The sequence below is a fragment of the Ursus maritimus genome, unplaced genomic scaffold (assembly GCF_017311325.1).
Source record: "Ursus maritimus isolate PB19 unplaced genomic scaffold, ASM1731132v1 scaffold_22, whole genome shotgun sequence".
NCBI classification, from domain to species: domain Eukaryota; kingdom Metazoa; phylum Chordata; class Mammalia; order Carnivora; family Ursidae; genus Ursus; species Ursus maritimus.
In genome coordinates, this window is record NW_024424675.1 from 23,036,773 (window position 1) to 23,057,915 (window position 21,143).

The following is a 21,143-nucleotide window of genomic DNA, read 5'->3' on the forward strand; positions in this document are numbered from 1 at the left end:
CCCACTGCCTGCCCCTGCCTGTATCCCTTCACGCAGCAGCGCTTATAGGATTCTGACACCAAGGACAATGTGTTTTCCCCACATTGCCCCGCAATTCTTGGACCTAGCTGGGTGACCTACAATTCAACTCAGTTCTGACACTATCTACCCTGGGGAAAGCGTCAGATCCTACAGGTTGAGGGTCAGTCCCACAAGACTGCCCCCCCCCCCCACTGGAGGCCAGTCACAAGTGCAGGTAGTCATCTGTGCTTCTGACCCATCGGTTATAAATCAGAGGTTCCCATGACCCTCTATTTGGGTTTTGATTAATTCGCTAGAGTGTCTCGCAGAACTCAGAGAAATATTTACTTGCTAGATCACTGGTTTATTATAAGATACAACTCAGGAACAGCCAGAGGGAGGAGATGAGTAGGGCAAGGTGTGGGGAAGGGGGGGACAGAACTTCCCGGCCATCTCTGGGTACAAGGCTCACCCCACACCTCCACACGTTCACCAGCCCAGAGGCTCTCTGAACCCTGTCCTTTTGGGTTTTTATGGAGTTTCATTGCATAGATATGATTGATTAAATCATTAGCCATTGGCCATCAATTCAACCTGCAACTCCTCTCCCCAGGGGCCAGGGGGGTGGGATTGAAAGTTCCAGCCCTCCAGTCTCATGGTTGGTTCCCCTGGCCACCAGTCCCCATCCTTAGGGGCTTTCCAAAAATCACCCCATTAATGTAAACTCAGGTGTGGTTGAAAGGGGTTTGTTAATGAATATTAAGATACCTTTGTCTCATCACTTAGGAAATTCTAGGGGTTTTAGGAGCTCTGTGCCAGAAATGGTCATGAAGACCAAATATACATTTCTTACTGTAAATCACATTGTCACAGCTTACCGCCTCCCAACTTTGTGTCGTCCGCCCCTTGCTTTTTCTCATCCCGTCGCCCTCATGGGATTGGCAGCCCCTGAGGACAGGCACTTGGGGTCTCCCTGGGACCCTCTCAGGGAGAGTCACTCACGAATACCTTTTTCTGCACCGTCTGTGGGAATCTCATCTTGGGCTCGGTTTTCTACCTCAGTTGCTCAGTGTCCCATGTTCCGTTCGGTGCCCTGAATTCGGTGTCTTCACTGTGAGAGGCACTCAGTGAGGCAGTGCATGCAAAACCCGGCCCAGTGCCCAACATCCCCCTCCCTTCCTGCCCTGAAGAGGAGAATCCCCGGATTGGGAGGCCAAGTACAGGGCCAAAGCGCAGAGCCAGAGCTAGAGAGAGAATTCAGAGCCTGTGCAGTCAGACCGCCCCCTTGACGTCTGGTCTCAGCCTTCGTTGCTCGAGTTGCACCAGACAACATTCGCACACACTCCAAATCATGTCCTGAAACATGGAGGGCAGTGGTGGGCGGGGAGGCTCCTCTTTCCTCCGTGACAGGGCTCCCTGTGGATAAGAGGGACTGCGGGCCCGGCTGACTCCAATCCATCTTTCCACCTGCGCGGGGTGGGGTGGCAGACAGTGCTGTCACATGGGCCCGACCTAGCCTGTCTTCTAGCTTATAAACCAGACTTCCCGTGATAGCAGAGCTGGGTGCTTTTCACCTGTCTCACTGACAAGTGGTGGCCCAGGACTGGGCTAGGATCAGGGGGCCGTGTCGCCGTGTCAGAGCTGCGATCACTAGAGAGCATTCGACGTACTGACCTCCTGGCCCTGCCAGCCCCTACCGCTGCCGCTGTCTTCCCAGGCTCTCCATCCCAACTGGTGCCAGCAGGTCAAGTTCATCCCCCAGATGAACACGGTGGCCTCCTGCTCGGCCATTGAGAAATCCTCTCTGGTGCTGACCCTGTTGCCATCCAAAGCTCCAGAGAACCCCAAGTAAGGAGCGCCTCTCCCCAGGCTGGAGTGGGGGGTGCTGGGAGGGGGACGACATGACGGTGCGTCGGGGGGTCTGGCTTCACCTCAGCCCCCTGTGGCCATCCCTGCTGAGAGTGGGGGACAGCGACATCCTGTGGCTCTCACTGGGTCCGAGGGAGCAGTGTGTGTCCTGTGGGCCAACGGTGTGGAGTGGCAATCAGCACATGGGCTCTGTCGTCTATTTTTTTAAATTAAGATATAATTGACCTATACCACCATCTTAGTTTCAGGTGTGCCACATAATGATTTGGTATTTGTGTATATTGCAAAATAACCACCACAATAAGTCTAGGCAGCATCCATCGGCACAGTTACAATTTTTTTTCCTGTTACGAGAACTTTTATGGAGTATGGTTGTTTTTTTTTTTTTTTTAAAGATTTTATTTATTTATTCGACAGAGATAGAGACAGCCAGCGAGAGAGGGAACACAAGCAGGGGGAGTGGGAGAGGAAGAAGCAGGCTCACAGCGGAGGAGCCTGATGCGGGGCTCGATCCCATAACGCCGGGATCACGCCCTGAGCTGAAGGCAGACGCTTAACCGCTGTGCCACCCAGGCGCCCCTGGAGTATGGTTTTAATCATTGCTACCAGCAGCAAAAATATAACAAGGCTCTTTTATCCACCAATGTATATGCAAACCTCAGCACAGAAGCTGGAACACAGTGTAAGCAGGCAGTCAGAAAAAGATTTTCTGAAGGGAGGAACGAATGTGGGTTGCTTTACCTCTGTGCCCCTCACTCAGCGGCCTCGTCTGTAGAAGGGGTGATAGCAGGGCTTCTCCCCTCACGCCAGGGCCGACTGCTCTTTGTGCTGTACGGCCAGTAGTTGGCAGCACTTACTCTTTGGGTATGGTTCTAATCTCTCTCCTTTATTCCAAGTTCCACTACCCCAGAGTGAATTTTATTCTCCGTCCCTCCCTTCGTCCCTCCGTCCCTTCCTTCCCTCCTTCCCTCCATTCCTTTCTTCTTAATCAGTGATTAGTCACACTAGTAAGTCTACATACATAGGTTGACCCTGTAAAAAATTAAAACATTATAAATAAAGCCGTAATCCTTCTCTTGCCCAACCCCCACTGTCTCACTCCGTTCTCAAATGTCTCACTTTTTAAAAATTATTTTTTAATTTTTATGTAATATTTTAGAGAGAGAGGGTGAGGCGGGGCAGAGGGAGAGGGAGAATCTTAAGCAGGCTCCACGCCGACGCAGGGCTCGATCTCATGACCCTGAAATCACGACCTGAGCTGAAATCAAGAGTCTGACACTTAACCAACTGAGGCACCCAGGCGACCCTCATGTGTGTCTTTCAGTGAGCATTTCACTGTAGGTATTTTCTCCTGAGGGATTTTTTTTCCCTCCTGCCTCTGCAGTTTCCCTCCTGTGGCAGGTCTTTACCCCCTGGACCTTTTGGGTCTGTGACGTTTACTACTGGGCAGGTTAAACCATGAGCTGTACCACCCCCCTGTCTTCTTGGGGGAACAGCAGGAGATTTGAGGCTGTGTTGGGGGAGCAGCTGGGTGAGGCATAGCGGGAAGCCTGAGGGCCATTTCGACCCCATCTCTGTCTGTCCCTTCCTGTCCTGGTTGTTTTCCAGAAGGAAATTTGATCCTGGGATGGTAGGGCTAATTTGGTTCAGCTTCTCATTTTACAGACTGGAAACCTGAGACCTTTGAGTGAGGGACATGTCCCAGGCCTCACTGTACCTCCAGCGTCTTGTTAGCCAGAGCCCTCTGCGCATGTCCCCACCCAAGCCCAGGAACTAGCTGCTGGCTGGGCGGGGAGGGCCCGGAGAAGGCCCGAAGCCGTGGGGGAGCTTCAGTTGAGGCTTCCAGACCTTGAGTGAGGCAGTGCAGTCGGATTTTGCCTGGAGCTGACTTGCAGCAGAGGCTCATCTCTCTGCTTTGGTGGTAGTATTACCGCATGTCTGTGATACGTGTTTCATTCAGCTTCTTGTTTTATTTACTGGGTCTCAGTGGCAGGTGGACATCACAGGTTCACCTCTCTGTGGTCTGTCCCTGTTGCCTTCCTAATCTCACCTCTTCTACCTTCCTACTCCAGCCTCCTTGTGGCCCCCTAGTGGTTCAGGCATGCTCCTGCCCTGGGGCCTTTGAATTGCTCCTTTCTGCCTGGTATGCCCTTGTTTCTTCTGTTTTTATTTTTTAAAACATTTTCGTTACTAAAAATTTTAAACACACAGAAGTAGAGAAAATACTATAATATTTTAGTGTCACTAGTACCTAGCCCGAGTTTCTCCACTTGTCTCTAACATATCTTTTTACAATTATTTGCTAAGAGATATTAACAAGTTTTTAGATTTTGAGTACAGGAATGGTGTGGTCTGATGTAGAGGGACATCCTTCCGGCTGCTCTGTTGCAAGTGGAGCGGGCAGGTGTGCAGATGGGGACTCCGGTGATGACGCCATTGTAATAATTCAGGCTACCTATGATGGTGGCCTGGAATCGGCCAGTGGCGATAAGATGGAGGCATTTGAGATATACTTTGGGGGCAGGCTGGAGAATGTATTTACACACACAAGAGCACGCAGACCCTTTGGGTTGTCTGCATGCAGTACACCTGCTAGCCAACAGGTGGCACCATTGACTGCTTGCTAGTCTTTAGTTCTCGATAAGGACCTAAGGCATGGCCTCCACAGGTGGGGTCTGGCATTGTCACCCTCAAACTCTGCCTCTAGAGTCAGCCTCAGCTTCCGAGGCACTGTGGGCCCGAGCTGAATTCTTCAGGTGTTGGCAGCCAGCAGCGAATCTGAGGGGAAGAGCCGGGGTGGAGGTGGAGGGACCCTTGCTGGGTGTGTGGACTGACCTCTGCTTTCTCCCTGCTTTCCCCCTCTTCTCTCACTTCTGCCCCCACCACCGAGTCGAAGCCACCTGAACTGCTTGCCATGGCCTTCTTCCCTGTGTCCCCTCTGACATTCCAGTCCCCTCTCTGCAGAGCAGCCATCTGCAGACTGGTCTCCTCCAGCTACCCTATCAAAACCACCTGTTTATCTCCCTGCAGGACCTGCCACAACATGCAAATGTCCATCTCCTTTGTCTTCCTGTTCATTTACTTGCTCCTACTGTTTCCCTCTGAAGGAAAACTCCATGAAGGCAGGGGCATCTGATCTATGCCCCTGGTAATCCTGGAAGGGTGTAGATGCCAGTAAATCTTTGTTGCATGAGTGAGTGAATCAGCCTGAAATAACTTCTAGTGACCATTCTTCCCGAAGATTTCTCTGTGCATGTATGCATGGAGGAAGATGTATCTGGTTTGACAATAAATGAAAAACATGTATTTGATATGCTCTTCTTGAAGTTTCAGTTTTTTGAGGAATCTTTCTGGCAGTGGAAGGGAGAGTAGATTTGGAGTGGGAGCAAGACTGGAGGTTAAGACACCTGCTGGGAGGCTGATGCAGAGATGAAGGGGGCTTGAACTGAGCAAAGGCCAAGTCTGTGGTCAGATGCAGGCAACAAGGGTTCGGGGCCCAGCTGGATAATGGGAATGCTGGCAAGGGAGCCTCCAGGATGACCCCTGGGCAACTGCGTTAGGCACCCGGGGAGTGGCACAGGAGCCAGTTCAGGGGCACTTCAGTGGAAGGCATGCTGCGTTAGAGGGCTGGGGTACCCTGCAATGGGGGCCTCTGAGTTGAGTTTTGAAGGGGGAGTTTGAGTAGGAGCTGGCAGGGCAGGATGTATGGATAAGATGGAAGAGCACGTGCAAAGGCACAGAGCTTCCAGTACTCTTGGGCCTGACTTTCCTGAAACTCCTGTCTGGCTCACCCTGGCCCTCCTGAGCCCCATCTACCCGGCTGCACCTGTTCCTTTCCTGGAACACTGGTCACTGAGCCTGCCGCCTCTTCCTGCCACGCACACCCTGGGTCTCAATCCTGACCCCCCCATCTTGCCAGCTTCATGGCCTTGGGCAAACTCCTTAGTTTCTGCTTTCCGTATCCTCACTGGAGCACAGGGCTGATGACAGTCTCTAGGGTTATGTGAGGGGTCAGGTGATGCATGAGACAGTACCCAGCACCGGAACCAGCACAGAGCAGGCAGGGGCACAGCACCTGGGAGCTTGCCTTCCCCTGGCCCTTGGAATCCCCTTCTTTTTAAAAATCTGTGTCATGGGTGGGGGGACCGCCTGTCTCAGTATGGTTGAAGCGAGGATCAAGATTAGTTAAATGTATTACGGTGGTAAGAGGTGGGCGCCTCGTCGCTGAGCTGCTGGTTTGGGGCTGAGACCCATGGCAGCCACCCTGCCTATGGTGCTCAGCTCCGACTTGGCTGCAGGGCGAGCCCTGGACAGGGTTTCTGGGGCTGCTCCTTTCCTTGGGTAGAGAGGTAGTGGCTCCTCCCTGGCCTCCCTGCGGGCCTGCCTCCAGCTCCTCCAGCCTCAGAGGCTCCCCTGGGGCTGTCGCTCCCAGCCTACAGCCTTCCCCCTTTGCTGTTGTAGGTTTTCAGTGCTGAACTTAAGAAAAGGGATTCTTTGCTTTGATTACTGTCCAGATAAGAACTTAGTGGGTAAGTCATCTTCATGTCCCCCAGAAGCCCCAGGCCTGGTAGAACTGGGGTGAAGGCCCCTGGGGACGTGGGGACTGTCAGAGCTGAGAGGAGGCCCTGCAGAGTCCAGCCTCTGTCTGGGCTCCTGTCCTGCCACTCTGGTCCCTGCCCGTGGGCACCTGGGGCGGTGTGGTGACACAGGTTCTGCTTGGCCTGATGGGGGAGGTCATGGCGGAGGAGTGGCAAAGGGGCGGATTATAACCCCAACCTCCCATCTGCCACACCTGCCTGGGGTCCAAGGCCTGGTCCCAGGAGACGGTCCCAGCATAGGACCCTCGTGGTTGACACCCGTTCTTTTGACCCCAGTGACTGGTGGCTATGACCCGCTCATCCGCCTGTGGAACCCCCTCTTCTCAAAAAAGCCTGTGTGGGTGCTGAAGGGGCACCAGACTTCCGTGACGCACATCCTCGTGAACAGCAAGAACAGCGGCATCCTCCTCAGCGTCTCCAAGGACAAGGTGCTGGCCTCATGGAGCACTCACACAGTTCCTGCTCCCGACAGAGACGCTGGCCCTGGGATGGCCATCCAGCTCGGCCAGGCCAGGGGCCGGCAGTTGGCGGCAGCCTGAGGCCCAGGGGGATGGTGTGACCTCCCTGCCCATGGTTCCACACCTGGCCTCGGGCGCAGAGGGGGCTGCCCCAGCTGGAGTCACCATGAGGGGTCTCTGACAGCCCCTGGTAGAGGCTGCACCGCACTCCGAGCAGTCCACCAGGGCTGGGTCCCATGTAGCCCAGCCTGGCTTCTTACTCTGTGCTCCTGGGCGAGGCCCTTCCCTTTTCTGAGCCTCAGCTCCCCTCATCCATAGGATGGGTCGTTGAGAGCTTTAGAGCAGGACTGGCGGTAAAGCAGCACTGTCGTGGCTGGCACATGGTAGGTGTGCAATATGTGCGAGCCACTCTCCTGTCCTTTCCCCTGCCCCCAGACCCAGACTTGCACCCCAGCTCTCCTAGTGACCCCTTCTCGGCTGCCCTGGCTCTCAGGGCCTGACCGGACCTTCTCCAGCACCCGGGACTCCCTAGTTCCAGGCCTGTCACTTTGCGCCTCTGCATTGATTGGTTCAGGGTACCACCCCATCCGCGGGGCTGCTTGGCTGTGCTGGCCAATGTGGGGGTGCAGCCAATGGTGCCAGGTGTCGTCCTTCAGGGCACACGTTTGTGTCTTCTGGGAATCAGTAGATTGAGAGTTGGCAGGACCCTCGGGTCACCTAAGCCACCCTCCCCAATACAGCCCGCACTTGTTATTATCTGGAATTCTCTCAGTAGCCCCGAGAATTGGGTGTCATGGCCTCTGCTGAAGGATCTGAGGCTGGAGGGGCGGGGGACCAGGACAGTCTGGCCTAAATCCTCACAGTAGCGATGGGCAGAGGCAGGGTATGGATTGGAGTCACGCCCTTTCCTGCTTACTGCTGATGTCTCCAAGCAAGGAGCATCCCGGAGGGATTCCGTGAGGCCTCTAGGGACTTCCATGGGTTCCTCAACTTGGGATGAACTCGAGGGGGCTGCTGTGGGGACCCTGTCGGTGCCGCTGTGTGGTCCTGGCTCTAGTTGAGGCAGGCTGGGGGGAGCCTGTGAGGGTCTGCAGGGGCTCGTGCTGTCTTGCTCGGTCTTCCTCCTCAGCAGTTGAGTGGCAGCTGCTCCAGCAGGGTGGAGGCCCTGGGGGAAGGCTCTGGGTAGCGGGGGCGGAGGGGGTGCAGAGGGAGCCTCGGTTTCCTCATCGGAGCTTAAGAACAGCATCTCCGTGGCACGGTTGGTGTCCATGCAGTCGGTGTGTGTCAGGAGTGCTGGCGCCGTGTGCCACGGGCCCTCTTCACACCCCAAGGCCTCAGGCGCCTTCTGCCTCCCCGAGGGCCCACCCTCAGCTTCTTTGCCCGTTTCTCACCCCCCCAGAATATCCGGGTGTGGGACATGCAGGACTACATATGCCTCCAGTCCTTTTGCGGGAAGCTTTTCGCCCTGGGAAACTGCCCCATCACCAGCATCTACTTCCACAAGAGTGAAAACAGTCTCATCTGTAGCACCTATTCGGTGAGTGCTGTGCAGGAGGGAGCAAGCCCCGCCCCCCGCCACGGGAGCCAAGAAGGCATTCACTAGACGCTGGCCCCTCCCCCAAGGAACCTAGGAGGTAGAAGGAGAATGGAGAATGCCAGTAGAAAATGCTCTGTGCTGGGATGAAGATGCATGCCACGTGCTTCTTGGAGCACAGAGTGTGGTCGGAGAAGGCTCCCCGGAGGAGAGGACACCAGATTGAGGCTTTAAGCTTCTCAGGAATCATAAGGGACATTGGACTCCCAAGGAGTAGGCGTGAGCGGTATCAGCAGGCAGGCCGAGGAGCCAAGAGGCCTCTCTGGGCTCAGCTCTGCATGCAGTCACAGATGTCTTAATGTTTTAATTTATTGGCAGTTTCTCTCGGGGGCCAGTCACCAAGGGCAGAGCCCTTCTGACTGCCCAGCTGCCGGACCCTCTCCTCACCTACAGATTGGGATCCTCAAAGGGTACTTGGAGACCGAGGGCCCTGGGAGAGCCGGGGATAAGACCACGACCTACAGCTCTCCTCTGTGCGCCGTTCTCTACAGCAGGATTTTTAAGCAGGTGAGTGGGCTGGAGCTGGTCGTCCCTCAGGCTGGCAGGAGTGCCAGGGGACCTCGGGCAGGACCCAGACCCCCACGTGTCCAGAGCTGCATCCAAGGAGCCGTCAGCACCGTGGCGGGGTGGGGGGAGGATTCATAGCTTGGAGGGGCGTGGGGGCAGCGGCCTGTGGAGGAGAAGCAGCCCTGCAGAGGGGTCGGCGGCCTGAGGTGGGGTGCGAGCCCCACCACTTGGTCGGAGGATCGCCTCACTCCTCTGAGCAGAGGAAGGCCTGTCTTCACCAGGGGCTAATCGGGCAGCAGAAAGGCCCTGGATGTCCGCCTCGCAGGGCGTCGCGGGGAGGGGGGGGGGCTGTGCCAGCCCCGGCCATGACAGGGGGGGCCACCCTGGGGAGTGGGGACGCTCTCCTCTCCGGGAGCTCCAGCGGCGTGCTCCCCCACAGGTGGTGAGCGGCTGCCTGAGCAGCTTGGTGAGCGTGTGGGAGATGGAGACGGGCCGGCGGACGGCGGAGTTCTCGGTGAGCGGCGACCAGCAGGTGGAGCTGACCACCATGTGCCTGGACGAATCGGAGCGCCGCCTGCTGACGGGCTTGCGCGACGGCACCCTAAAGATGTGGAGCTACACCACCGGGGAGTGCCTGCTGGTCTTCCCCAACCCGGACCGCCTGGAGGTCGGTCTGCTGTGTCAGCTGGGGCCGGGGTGCCGCCTGAGCCGCAAAGCACGGCGCTCCCGACCCTGGGGCGCCCTGCGCTTTCGGCCCCCCTTTAAGGCTGTGCGCATAGACCGCCTGCCTTCGTGCCTCCCTGAGCCTTTGTGTTCTCGCCCGTGAAGGGAAGCCAGGTAACAGTGCCCGTCTTACTAAGGGTTCTGCAAGGGCTAGCTCCGCTCGGTCTTTGGATTTGTGAGCACGCCTTACCCCGGGCCGAGAGCTTCGACGGCATTTCTAGCTGTAGGCCAGCTGAGCCCCATGCTCACTCCCGTTCGGGAAATGTGTGCCAGCGTCCTCGAGACAGTCTGTGGCTGTGGCGCAGAGCAAAGCCAGCAGTCCGACTTCGGGACCTGAGCCCACGGCTAACTCGTATGAAAGTCCTTCAGCCAGCTCAGAAGGAGCCCTTGGCTGAGTAGCCAGGGACCTGAGTACTGGTCCAGCGCCTACCACTCAGTTTTTGACCTTTCCCAAGTAGCTACCTATTGAGCGGCCGTGGATACCTGCTCCATGTCTGTCAAACCGGATGATGTCGTGTGAGAGCGTTCTGAAAAATCTATGGTGGCACGGCCCCTAGGGAACTCTCATCATCAAGAAGAGGTTTGACTTCTTGCTTGGCCCAGGGCCATTTTCTCTGAGGCCCCTCAGGGCTCTGTTTTCTTTCATCCTCCACAGATCAGTGGGATTGTGCATATGAACAGAGCCTTCTACGTGACCGGGTGGAGTAAAAGAATCACTTGTTTCTTGTGAGTAGCAGGGGTGCGTGTGAGTAGCTCAGAGCAGGGACAGCTCTCTCTACTTCAGATGGGTTCCCCCATTCCTAGCTTCACTACTGGTTGGAAGACCAAGCCAGAAATCCGTGGTGGGTCATGTCCAATGCTCCATCTGCTTATCCATCGTTTCATTCATCACCCCTTGAGGCTAACATGTTCTAGATTTTGTGCTACGTGCTGGAGACGGGTGTGAGCAGGGATGATGGGGCCTCCACCCTCCTCGGGGGAGCAGATGCTAATCAAATAATTTCATTTATAATGATAAAGTCTGTTGAGTGCTGTGGGGAAAAAAAGCACAGGTTTCCATGGGGAGGGGTTGGGAATCTGATTTAGTCGCAGGGACAGTCAGGAAAGGCTCATCTGAGGATGTTGTGGGTGGAGTGGGATCTTCTCAGTAAAGCAGCAAAGGGCTTGGGGTAAGAGGAACATTCCAGGCAGAGGGAACAGAATATGCAAGTCCTCTTCCTTTCCAGAGGGCCTTTCTAGGGCCATGGTTTCCCTTCTTTCATCCTTACTCAGCTGTCCGAATGCGGTGGGTTTGTCAGATTAGTTTGTGTAAAGCCCCGAGGACAGGGCCTTTGTGAGAGGCACATAGTAGGTGCTTCGTAAATGAGGTCGCGGGGCAGAGCTTCAACCTGAGTGCCCTCTCCTGAGTTGCCTCCCAGAATCTAAAGGCCCCGGTGTTGCCCGCCCCCGTGGCACAGTAAGGCTGAGCTGTCTGCCCTCCCGCCTCCGGCCCTGTGCGCAGGCCCCACAAGACCAAGCCGGTGCTCACTTGCTACCACTGGCAGAGCTTCCACAGGGAGGACGTTCTGAGCATGGCCAAGTACCAGAACCAGTTCCTCGGGACCTCTTCCTACAACGGGGACATCCTCTTCTGGAACGTCAACATGTTCAAGCCCATCCTCAATTTCAACGCCTCTGTGAGCCCCTTGCCTTTGCAGCCCAAGAAGGTATGGTTAACAGGAGCGCCCCCCACTCTCTCTCGGCCGTGGGTCAGGATCAACCCGGCCGGGGGGTGGGGTAGGAAGCTCCCCTGGGAAGGAGAAAGGACGTGACGACTTCTTTTGGAGGAGGTTGGGAGCTAGGGAGGTGGTGCTAGTTTCTAGACTTACTCTCATTTGACAGGCAAGGAAACTGAGACACAGGGAAGTTAAGCGTCTTGCCTGAGGTTGCACAGCCAGAAGTGATCGGTGCAGACTCAGGTGGTCTGACAGCAGAGCCTGTGGTGGGGCCCTGTTCTGTCTAGTAGATGACTCTCTCCTTGGAGGCGGCTCCTGTCTTACCCTCACTGTTATGTGTTCCCACTCCGGGCTCACTGGGCTCATAGGAAGCCCACCGTCTCTGAATTATGCTGTCTTTGCAGATGAAAGCTGGAAGGGGCCTTCGGTGTCACCTCATCCAGTAATTTCCCAAACATGTTGGGGAGAGATGCTCAGAGGCTACTGCGGGGGCGTCTCCGAGCAGTCAGCTTTTTATCTGTTTCACACTTTGGAGCGTCCCTTCCGATTAAAAACAACCTCACAAATATTTGGAAACCACTGTCCATTTCACGGATGGGGAGACTGAGTCCCTCATGGGAGCAGTGTCCTGCCTGTGGGGACTCAGNNTGGTTGGCCCCGGGACAGGATTATGAGCTCTAGCTTGATGCTTCCAAGGGTACTCAGTTTCTAGGGAGCAAGGCCTGGGGCACCTGGAGGGCCCTTGGATATTGGCATCAGGCTGCGGAGGCCCTGCATGTCCCTCGGGGACACTGCAGGGTCACCGGGGCGGGTGTCTCCCTGGCACAGGTCCAAGAAGTGGACAACTTCCTGGCCGAGGGCCTCCGGGCCGGCAAGTCCTGCATGGAGAACCAGGAGTGGGCGTACAAACCGCCAGCGCGGCCCCCAGGCCCCAGAGGCAGGACGGTGGCCAACGCTAACCTGCAACGGAACCTGATGTCGGCCCCCCCGGTGATGAAGCACCCCAGAGACAAGCAGCCAGAGAGACCCACACCCCCGCAGGTGGGAGCGGGAGCTGAGCTGGTTGCTACCTTCACTCGCTGGCCACCCCGGGGGACTGTCCTGTGTTTGCGTTCTTATATGGAGGCACTCCCACCCCCCACCTCCCAGCACCTTTCCGTCCGTCAGCTCACCTCCCTGGTTAGATTCACCTGATCCACCCCACTCTGCGCCTGCAGTCAGGACATGCTCCCTTCCCAGAGTCTACAAGCTCGGGGGGCGGGGGGGGCGGCCGGACCTGGAGGGAGGACAACCCAGAGAACCTATAATCACAGGCTAGCTTCTGGGCTACTTTCTCAGTCCTCCAGCGAGTGTAACCTGGCAGAGATGAGCCACTGGGGCCTGCCTACCTCCCCCACCCAGCCTCACGTCCCTGGAGACCAGGCTCCGGTGGTGGTTGGGGGCTCAAGTAGAGGCAAACTACTTCCCTGCTCCTCTGAGCCCTCATCTCTGCCCCGGGATTAACCCTTCCAGCCTTGACTAATGGTCTCATTTTGAGAGGAGGAGGGAGAGAGAGCACAGGGCGGGTTTGGCCTCCGACTCTCAGCAGTGAAGACAGTATCTCGTACAGGGCTGGGGGAGCTCAGCAGACTGCTTCAGCAATGAAGCCTGATTCCCGTTCCTGGGAACTGAGGCTCGAAAGAGAGACCCCACCTGCAAACACATGACACTTGTAGGCAGCGCAGACTCGATCCCACGTGGGCTGCTCGGCCGGGTTCTGCTGTAGGGCTGCACTGCGCCTTACTACAGGGCACTCGGAGCACCTCTGGAGTATCGGGGCTGCACCACTGCATTAATATCTTCTAGAGCAATGGCTATGCACTCCCTAACCCTCACCTTTGGCCAGGGGTCTCTTCCAGGACAAAGTGGCAGGGAGGGGGTGTGTTTCCCCAAAGGCAAACTCGAAGTCTCTGTCCCAAGAGCAGAAGCTGCTGGTTTAAAATGGAGACTCCCTAGTGCTGGAATGCCTTACTGCAGGATTCCTTCAACACCTGGCCGTCCCTTTCACAAGGCAGTGGATGGGCTGAGGGAGGCTGGGCGGGTTGTCCTTGGCATCTGCCTCTGGTCTCTGTTCCCCCACAGGGTAGGGAGACCCTCCCATGATGACCTGGGAGGCCCATTTTTTTTCCCAGAAAACTGTCCGCTTTGGAAGCCCCAAGCTGTTAAGAAAACCCTATGGCAAACTGTCAATCATCAGAGATACTCAAAGAGAGGAGTTCCAGAAGAAGATACTGCTGCAGTCCAATGCATCGGTGGAGAAGGTGGGCCACGCTCGGGCAGGGTCTGGGCGTGAACAGTGGGGATGGGCTGGGAAGGGCAGGGCTGGTGAGCCTGGGGGGCCAGCCTCTTCTCCCCAGGCCCTGGAGAGGCATGGTACAGGTGAAGGTACCACTCAGGATTCTGGCTTCAGGGCTGCTGTGTGTGGGGGAAGCTCCTTGGGTGTGTGTGGGGGGCTGTCGAGGGTCCCCTCCTGGTTGGGAGGTAGGAGAAGCAGCATTGCCAGAAACCACTGTTAAAATGCCCTTCTGTGCTCTGGTAGGGTGTGTTTTGTTTTTGTTTTGTTTTTTAAAGATTTTATTTGTTTATTTGAGACACAGAGAGCGCGCGTGCGCGCGCACACACACACACACACACACACACACACACACACGAAGGGGGGGCAGAGAAAGAGGGAGAAGCAGACTCCCCACCCAGCAGGGAGCCCGACGTGGGGCTTGATCCCAGGACCTTGAGATCATGACCTGAGCTGAAGGCAGATACTTAACGACTGAGCCAGCCAGGCGCCCCTGGTAGGGTGTTTTGTATAACATGTGAGTAGGGATTGGGTCATCTCTGTTCTTCTCCCTTCCTCCTGCACCTTTCCCCTTTCTGACCCTGGACACCCCTCACTGTGTTGTCACCACTAAATGAAGTGACCACTAAGGCCCCTTCTAGCTGTGACCTGCAAAGATACGGTACTTCAGAGACTGTTTGGGTTCCCTTAGTCCGTACTAGGGGCCCAGTGAAAGTCCACATGACAGTTGTGTTAGGGTGTGGCAGGACCGGCCCCTCCCCCAGCTCCAGGGCACAGGGACTTGGGAATCGAGGAGCAGTGCCCTGCAGAGCTGGGTCCTGCAGGGGTGGGGGAAGTGGAGAGCTGTGAGCGGTGGGACAGGCTCTCCTCCAGGTTCTGAATGTGCTTTCCTCTCTTTTAAAAAAATGCCCTAGGGGTGCCTGGTGGGTAGAGCATGCAACTCTCGATTTTGGGGTTGTGAGTTTGAGTCCCGATTGGGTATAGGGATTACTTAAAAAAAAAAAAAAAGCCTTAAAAAAACTTTAAAAAGTAGTCATGCTAGTTGGTTAAAAAAAGAAAAAAAGAAGTGTGCGTAAAACAAACATCAAGTTCCCCTGTGTCTCACTCACTCCACCCCACCCAACAGCAGCAGCCACAGTCACCGCCAGTGAATTGGTGGACTGGGTTAGTCTTTATTCTTTCTATTTTTAGACCAGTGATGTAAAACAGCTACGTCCTACCATTTACTTTTTAAAAACTTAACTATATGGCGTGGATCTGTTTCCATATCAGTAATTTAGATTCATCTTATTCTTTATTATAATTGTGTAGTGCCACATAGGTTGGAGGGATCACACACGATTAAGCCAGTCGTCTCTTTTATTTATTTATTTACTTATTTATTTATGGATTTTATTTATTTACTTGTGAGAGAGAGAGAGGGAGCACAAGGGGGGTGAGGGGCAGAGAGAGAAGCAGACCCCCCCGCTGAGCAGGGAGCCTGATGGGGGCTCGATCCCAGGACTCCGGGACCATGACCTGAGCTGAAGGCAGACACTTAACGATGGAGCCACCCAGGCGCCCGCCAGCCTTCTCTTAACAGACATGTAGATGAGTTCTAGTTTTTAACTTTGGTGAGCAGCTGTGCATCGAACGTCCTTGTGCATATGTTTCTGTGCTCGTGTAAGTGCATTGAAAGGATGGATTCCTGGAAACAGTTGCCCCACAGATCGCATCCCTTTCAGCCTCTGAGTTTGACCCAAGTAGATGATTCGAAGTCTGACTTTTGATGGTGACCTAGTCCCCCTACAGCCCACATAGTTATTCATTAAGTGTTTACCCCATGCCAGGCCCTGGGGAGGCAGCAGGAAAGAAAACACCTGTGCCCCCGTGCAGCTGACATTCTAGCTGGGGTGAGACAATTAACCAGTGGGTAAAATAAATGGTAGGTCACAGGGTGAGCAAGTACAGCGGAGAACCAGAAAACTGAGGCAAGGGGAGGGGGGATGGCAAGGGAGGTGGAGAGGGCGAGGCTGTTTAAATAGGGTAGTCAGGGAGGGCTTCATGGAGGAGGTGGCATTTGCACAGAATGTGAAGCCTGCAGTTGTTTGGAAGGATGGTGATCCAGGCAGAGGGAGCAGCAAGTAGAAAGGCCCTCACAGGAGAGCTTATTTACAATGTTCAAGAAAGAGCACTTCTTTCTCTAATTAGAAAGTGGTACATGTCCTTCATTAAAATTGAATACTTCAAGCCTTATAGGAGTGTATAAAATAAAAGGATGACTTACCTTCTTCCTCAGTCTCCAGGGTAAGGACAGTGAAGGCATCCTTGTAGATATTTTTCTGTGCATATACAAGTACATACATGTACGAAAGTATGTATGTTCCTATAAATATTTTTTCACTGGATAGTATCCTATTATACATATGCTACTCTGCAATTTGCTCTTTTTCACCCAACACCTCATGGCATCGCTTCCTGCCAGTGTCTGTGGAGCTGCAGCCTCTCCTTTACCAGGTGCATGGCATTTGGGTTAATGGGATACCCGATCTATCCAGCTGGCCCGCTGTTGCTGCTAGACGGTTAACTTCGTAGGTTTTGCCTTTGTAGTTAACATTGCCATGAACATCTTTGTACATGAATTTTGGACCTCACATCCATTTCCCAGCTATAAAACTCCGGGGTTAGAAATGCACTCTTAGAAAGCTTTTGCGATGGAGTGTTACGTTCCTAATAATAAGATCAGCAGCAGTTGATACTAGTTAATACTAGTATCTACTACATGTGAGCTTAAACATTTGCCTAAATTATTTTTATTTTGTCTCTCAAACAGCCCTGGTGGGTGTGTACTATTATTATTCCCATTTTATGGATAAAGAGACGGGGGCTCAACAAAGTGAAGTGACTTGCCCAAGATTCTCACTGTCAGAAAGTAGCCGAGCCAAGGCCTGATTCCAGATCTGTTGGTTTTCAAAGTCTGTGTCCTTGACTCTTTGTGCTGCCACCATTGGGAATTCCTTGGGCTTTTTATCTGGACTGGTGATCTGTGTGTAATATGATTTGTATCATGAATCTTGACAAGAGTCTTTGGAGATTGTATGCAAAGCACTGAATGTCTACTGGTGAAATTTCAGGCTGGTGTGTGTGTGTAAGTGTGCGCATGTGTGTGGCTGGCAGTGCTGTCTAAGGCTGGCCCACTTCTGATGCTGACCCTCCTTCCTGGCTTCTAAGTGCTCTGTCTTCTACCCCCGGTATTTCTGAAGCAGTTGAGTCCTTTCCCTCTGGGGAGCTGGGTGGCAGACAGAGTGGAACTTCTCAGGATGGCTCCCTGGAGAGGGTCCCCCTCGGTCCTAGCCTTTCCATAGCAGATGAGAGAGGGGCAAGGACACCTGGGGGAGTCTTACCTGTCAGGTCCCCTTCGTCACCATTGCTGTCCGGCCATCTCAGAAGACCGTGGGGGAGGCAGGAAGGACATTTGGAGGGGGACAAGGACACAGATCCATGTACAGCTCTCTCTCTTACGGTTTAGAAATGAAGCCCCCATGCTTGACCCTCTCCTTAGTGGTGAAGCCCAGCCCAAGTGTAGCCTCACCTTCTTCTGAACGGGTCCCAGGCAGACCGTTTGTCCCCCTGCTGTTGAGAACTGTCTGGGACCAATGGGGTACGTGAGGCTGGAATGTCCAACCTCAGTCCAGAAGCTCTTTCCAAAGCAGGCAGGGGACTGTCTTTGAGGTCTCAGGGGCCAGGTGCAGAGTGCAAAAGGAATAGTGTTGCTTACCTGCCTTCCAACCACACGGATCCTGCTCTGTGCTGCCCAGGGCAGGGCATCCTTCTGTGCCCACACCTGACACTGGCCACACAGCCCTGCCGGTGGGCTCCCGCAGGCCCACGGCCCTCTCTGGCCATCATGCCCCTTCAGCCTGCCCACTTAAGCTGTCCCAGGGCTGGTGCAGGAAGGGTCGGGAGGAAGCCTCAGCTCTCCCCAGTTCAGAAATAGGAGATCTTTGTGGCACATCATTTTTGTGAATCCTGTGCAGGTATGAGGAATCACATTTTAAGAGAATATTTAATGATCTGAAATAGCCTTATAACAAAATTGTCTTTAAAACTGATAAATAATGACTACTATGAAAAATTAAGTGTGCCTCTTTGAGATTTGTTTTTATATGTCTGTATACTATATATACACGGAGGTATGGTTTTGGTGTTTAAACAAGACCAGGAGCATTTGAGACTGTAGTTCACCTGTTTGCTTTTATTTTTTCTTTTTAAACCTACCAATGTAGAGTAAACAACTTTTCCTCTCAGTGCGTATAAATCTATCTACTCCATTCTTGTTAATGGCTTCATACAGAGGGCCAATCTATGCTTTTTTGAACCTAAAACTTACACAATTTGGTAAGGCCCCCTTTATGAAAAATAACACAAAATTATGAAAAAAACCTAGATACAAAAGTGAAAATTTATTTAGAATCAGAAAAGAAATGACAATTTTAAAACTTAACAACTGACAATTACAACAGTCACCCCATGTTGCTAATTCCTCCCTTGGAAGGGCCTTGAACTTGACCTTGAAGTTTGCCTTTAGCTTTACGAACTTCACTGGCAAATCTGCCCCCCGGACTGCAGTATGTTTCTTTGGACTTGCCATAATTTATTTAATGAATGCCCAACTGATAGACATTTAACTTGTTCCTAGTTTTTTGCTGTTATAAACAATGGTGTGACTGAGATCCTTATAGATTTGTCTGTGTAAACTAGATTTTCTAGAAGTGGGATTGATGGGTCACCAAGTGAGCACAGTTTACATTTTGATGGATGAGGCCAATTTGCTCTGCCAAGGCTGTGATGAGCTGCTTTCCCTCCAACATTGTGTGAGTCTACCTTTGTCCTTATACTAAGCCAATAATGGATATTAGCCTTTTCTTAATTTCTGCCAGTCTAGTAGGTAGAAATTTTTTAAAAAAATATTTCTTTGATTATTTGTAATACTGAGCATTCTTCATGTTTGTTAGACATTTTTCTTTTTTTTCCTTCCTTCCTTCCTTCCTTCCTTCCTTCCTTCCTTCCTTCCTTCCTCTCTTCCTTTCTTTCTTTGAGAGATAGAGAGCGTGTGCTAGTGGGGAGGAGGGGCATAAGCCAAGGGAGAGAGAGGATTTTAAGTAGACTCCACACCCAGCACAGAGCCCAACGTGGCGCTCGATCCCACAACTGTGAGATCACGACCTGAGCCGAAATCAAGAGTTGGACGCTTAACCGACTAAGCCACCCAGGCGCCTCTAGACATTTGTATTTCTCCAGTGAATCAAATATCCATTCATATCCTTTGTCCGTTGTTTTTCACATTAATTCCTTGGAGCTCCTTAGGTGCTTTGGAAGTGAATCCTTTGCCTGTTGCGTATTTGCAGGTATTTTCGCCTCATCTGCCTTTGTGATATCACACTGACATTTTAGTTTTTATCTAGCTATCTTTATTTTTCTTTGCAACAATGGAGAAAGGCATTGTTTATCCCAAGATCACAGAAAAATTTGTTATATTTTCTTGTCATTTATAATTGCATATATATTTAGTCATCTTTCTGTCCGATCTGGGTAGTTTTGTGTATGGTGTGATGTATGAATCTACAATTTTTTTCTAGATTGATAACCAGCTGTTCAAATGCCATTTATTATGTAGTTTTATCTTTTCTCCACTGGCTTGAGATTCTATCATTCTTATATAGTATTAGAGTCTTCTGTCTCTGGGATCTCTCTTCTTCCTTTGCTTTTTGTCTGTTCTTGCATATATATTTGACAATTTTAAAAATGTGGTAAGTCTTTATAGACAGTGCAGTAAGATCATGGTGATTGTTTCTGGGTATTGGGAGTCCATGGGTGATTTTAATTTCTTCTCATCTGTCTGTGCTGTCCACATTTGCACTGTGTGCTAGTATACTTGCATGAAGTGGGGGAAATGCTCGCCCTTTGTCTTTGGTTTAGGGACTCCTGGTTTTGTGACCCTGGCCCCTGGGCTGACAGGAAGCAGGTTAAGCATTTTGTTTTGGACGTGTATGATAATAGGGGTAATTGCGAGTTTTTGTTGGCGACATGTTTTGGGGACACACAAGTCACCACACTGTAATTTCTTTCTTATTTATTTATTTATTTATTTGAGAGAGAGAGAGAGCAGGGGGAGAAACAGAGAAAATCTTAAGCAGACTCCGTGCTGAGCACAGAGCCCAACGTGGGGCTCAATCTCAGGACATTGACATCACGACCCTGAGATCGCAACCTGAGCCAAAGCCAAGAGTCGGACGTTTAGCCAACTGTACCACCCAGGTGCTTCAAACCACACTGTAATTTCTGACCTAGCAGGAACAGGGCAGAGGGAGAGATAGATCTCAAGCTGACTCCCCGCTGAGTGCAGAGCCTGATGTGCTCAATCTCATGACCTTGAGATCATGACCTGAGCTGAAATCACGAGAGGCCGCTTAACCAACCGAGCACCCTTGTATGTCTTCTTCAACAAACATTCACTGATCACGTACCATGTGCCAGGCACCACTGTAGCTGCTGAGGGTAAAATAGTGAACCAAAAAAGACACGAACCCCTGCGCGCAAGGAGCTCATAGTGCACCCAAATGTTCCTCGTTACCGGCTAGGGAGGAAGAGTGGTAGATGGTCACCATTCTCACTGGGCATCTAGGAAATCGGGGGGTAGGTGGGGGTGGTGACTTGCCAGGCCCCTCAGCACCACGTGGCCGTGGCAGGGTGAGGCCCAGCTCACAGCACTGCTGAGCAGGCCTGCCTCTCTTGCGCAGATCATCTTCCTGCAGACCAGGCCCCGCCAGCCACACGTGGCCGCCCTGCTGAGCAGCTGCATTGACGGCCACATCTATGCCTGGTCCATCCACGGGGGCGGAGGCCTGTTGGGGAAGTTCCCCGTGGACTTCCTAAGCCAGGAGGATGTGGTGGTGGGTGCCATGGCCTCGGACGAAAAAGACTTGATCCTTCTCACGGGGGATTGTAAAGGATACATCAAGGTGAGGAAGAACTGGCTTGAGATTGAGGGGCTGGTGTCAGCCACGCTCTGGCCACACTCTTTGCTGTGTGTGGCACTAGCCTAGTCCCTACTCCCTCTGGGTACTGGTTTCATTTGTAAAATGGTGGGCAGTAGACGTCCTCTTCTGCTCTGATGCCCCCAGGAAATAAGGGAGGACATGGCTCCAAGAAGCCTCTCCCAGTGGGTCCCCTACTGCATTATTCTCTTCCTGCAACCCCTTCACCCCCAGCTGTGCACCTCTGTGATCACCTGTCTCAGGAGCTGACTTCATGCTTTGTGGTGAGACATGAGGCAAGAGTGTCTTGTCCTTGGGCCGGTCATACCCT

The 21,143-nt window shown here is 53.0% G+C and overlaps 1 protein-coding gene across 1 annotated transcript in view; it reads left to right on the forward strand.

Annotated features, from left to right (window-relative positions):
• EFCAB8 (EF-hand calcium binding domain 8) overlaps positions 1–21,143 on the forward strand; it is a 48,024-nt gene that overhangs the window by 11,732 nt on the left and 15,149 nt on the right. Inside the window, exons 8-18 of the mRNA XM_040638167.1 lie at positions 1,718–1,848; positions 6,331–6,398; positions 6,744–6,895; positions 8,325–8,462; positions 8,913–9,026; positions 9,466–9,693; positions 10,405–10,475; positions 11,251–11,455; positions 12,293–12,505; positions 13,636–13,764; positions 20,576–20,797. Coding sequence (XP_040494101.1) covers positions 1,718–1,848; positions 6,331–6,398; positions 6,744–6,895; positions 8,325–8,462; positions 8,913–9,026; positions 9,466–9,693; positions 10,405–10,475; positions 11,251–11,455; positions 12,293–12,505; positions 13,636–13,764; positions 20,576–20,797 — 1,671 coding nt within the window. The remainder of the gene's footprint in view (positions 1–1,717; positions 1,849–6,330; positions 6,399–6,743; positions 6,896–8,324; positions 8,463–8,912; positions 9,027–9,465; positions 9,694–10,404; positions 10,476–11,250; positions 11,456–12,292; positions 12,506–13,635; positions 13,765–20,575; positions 20,798–21,143) is intronic.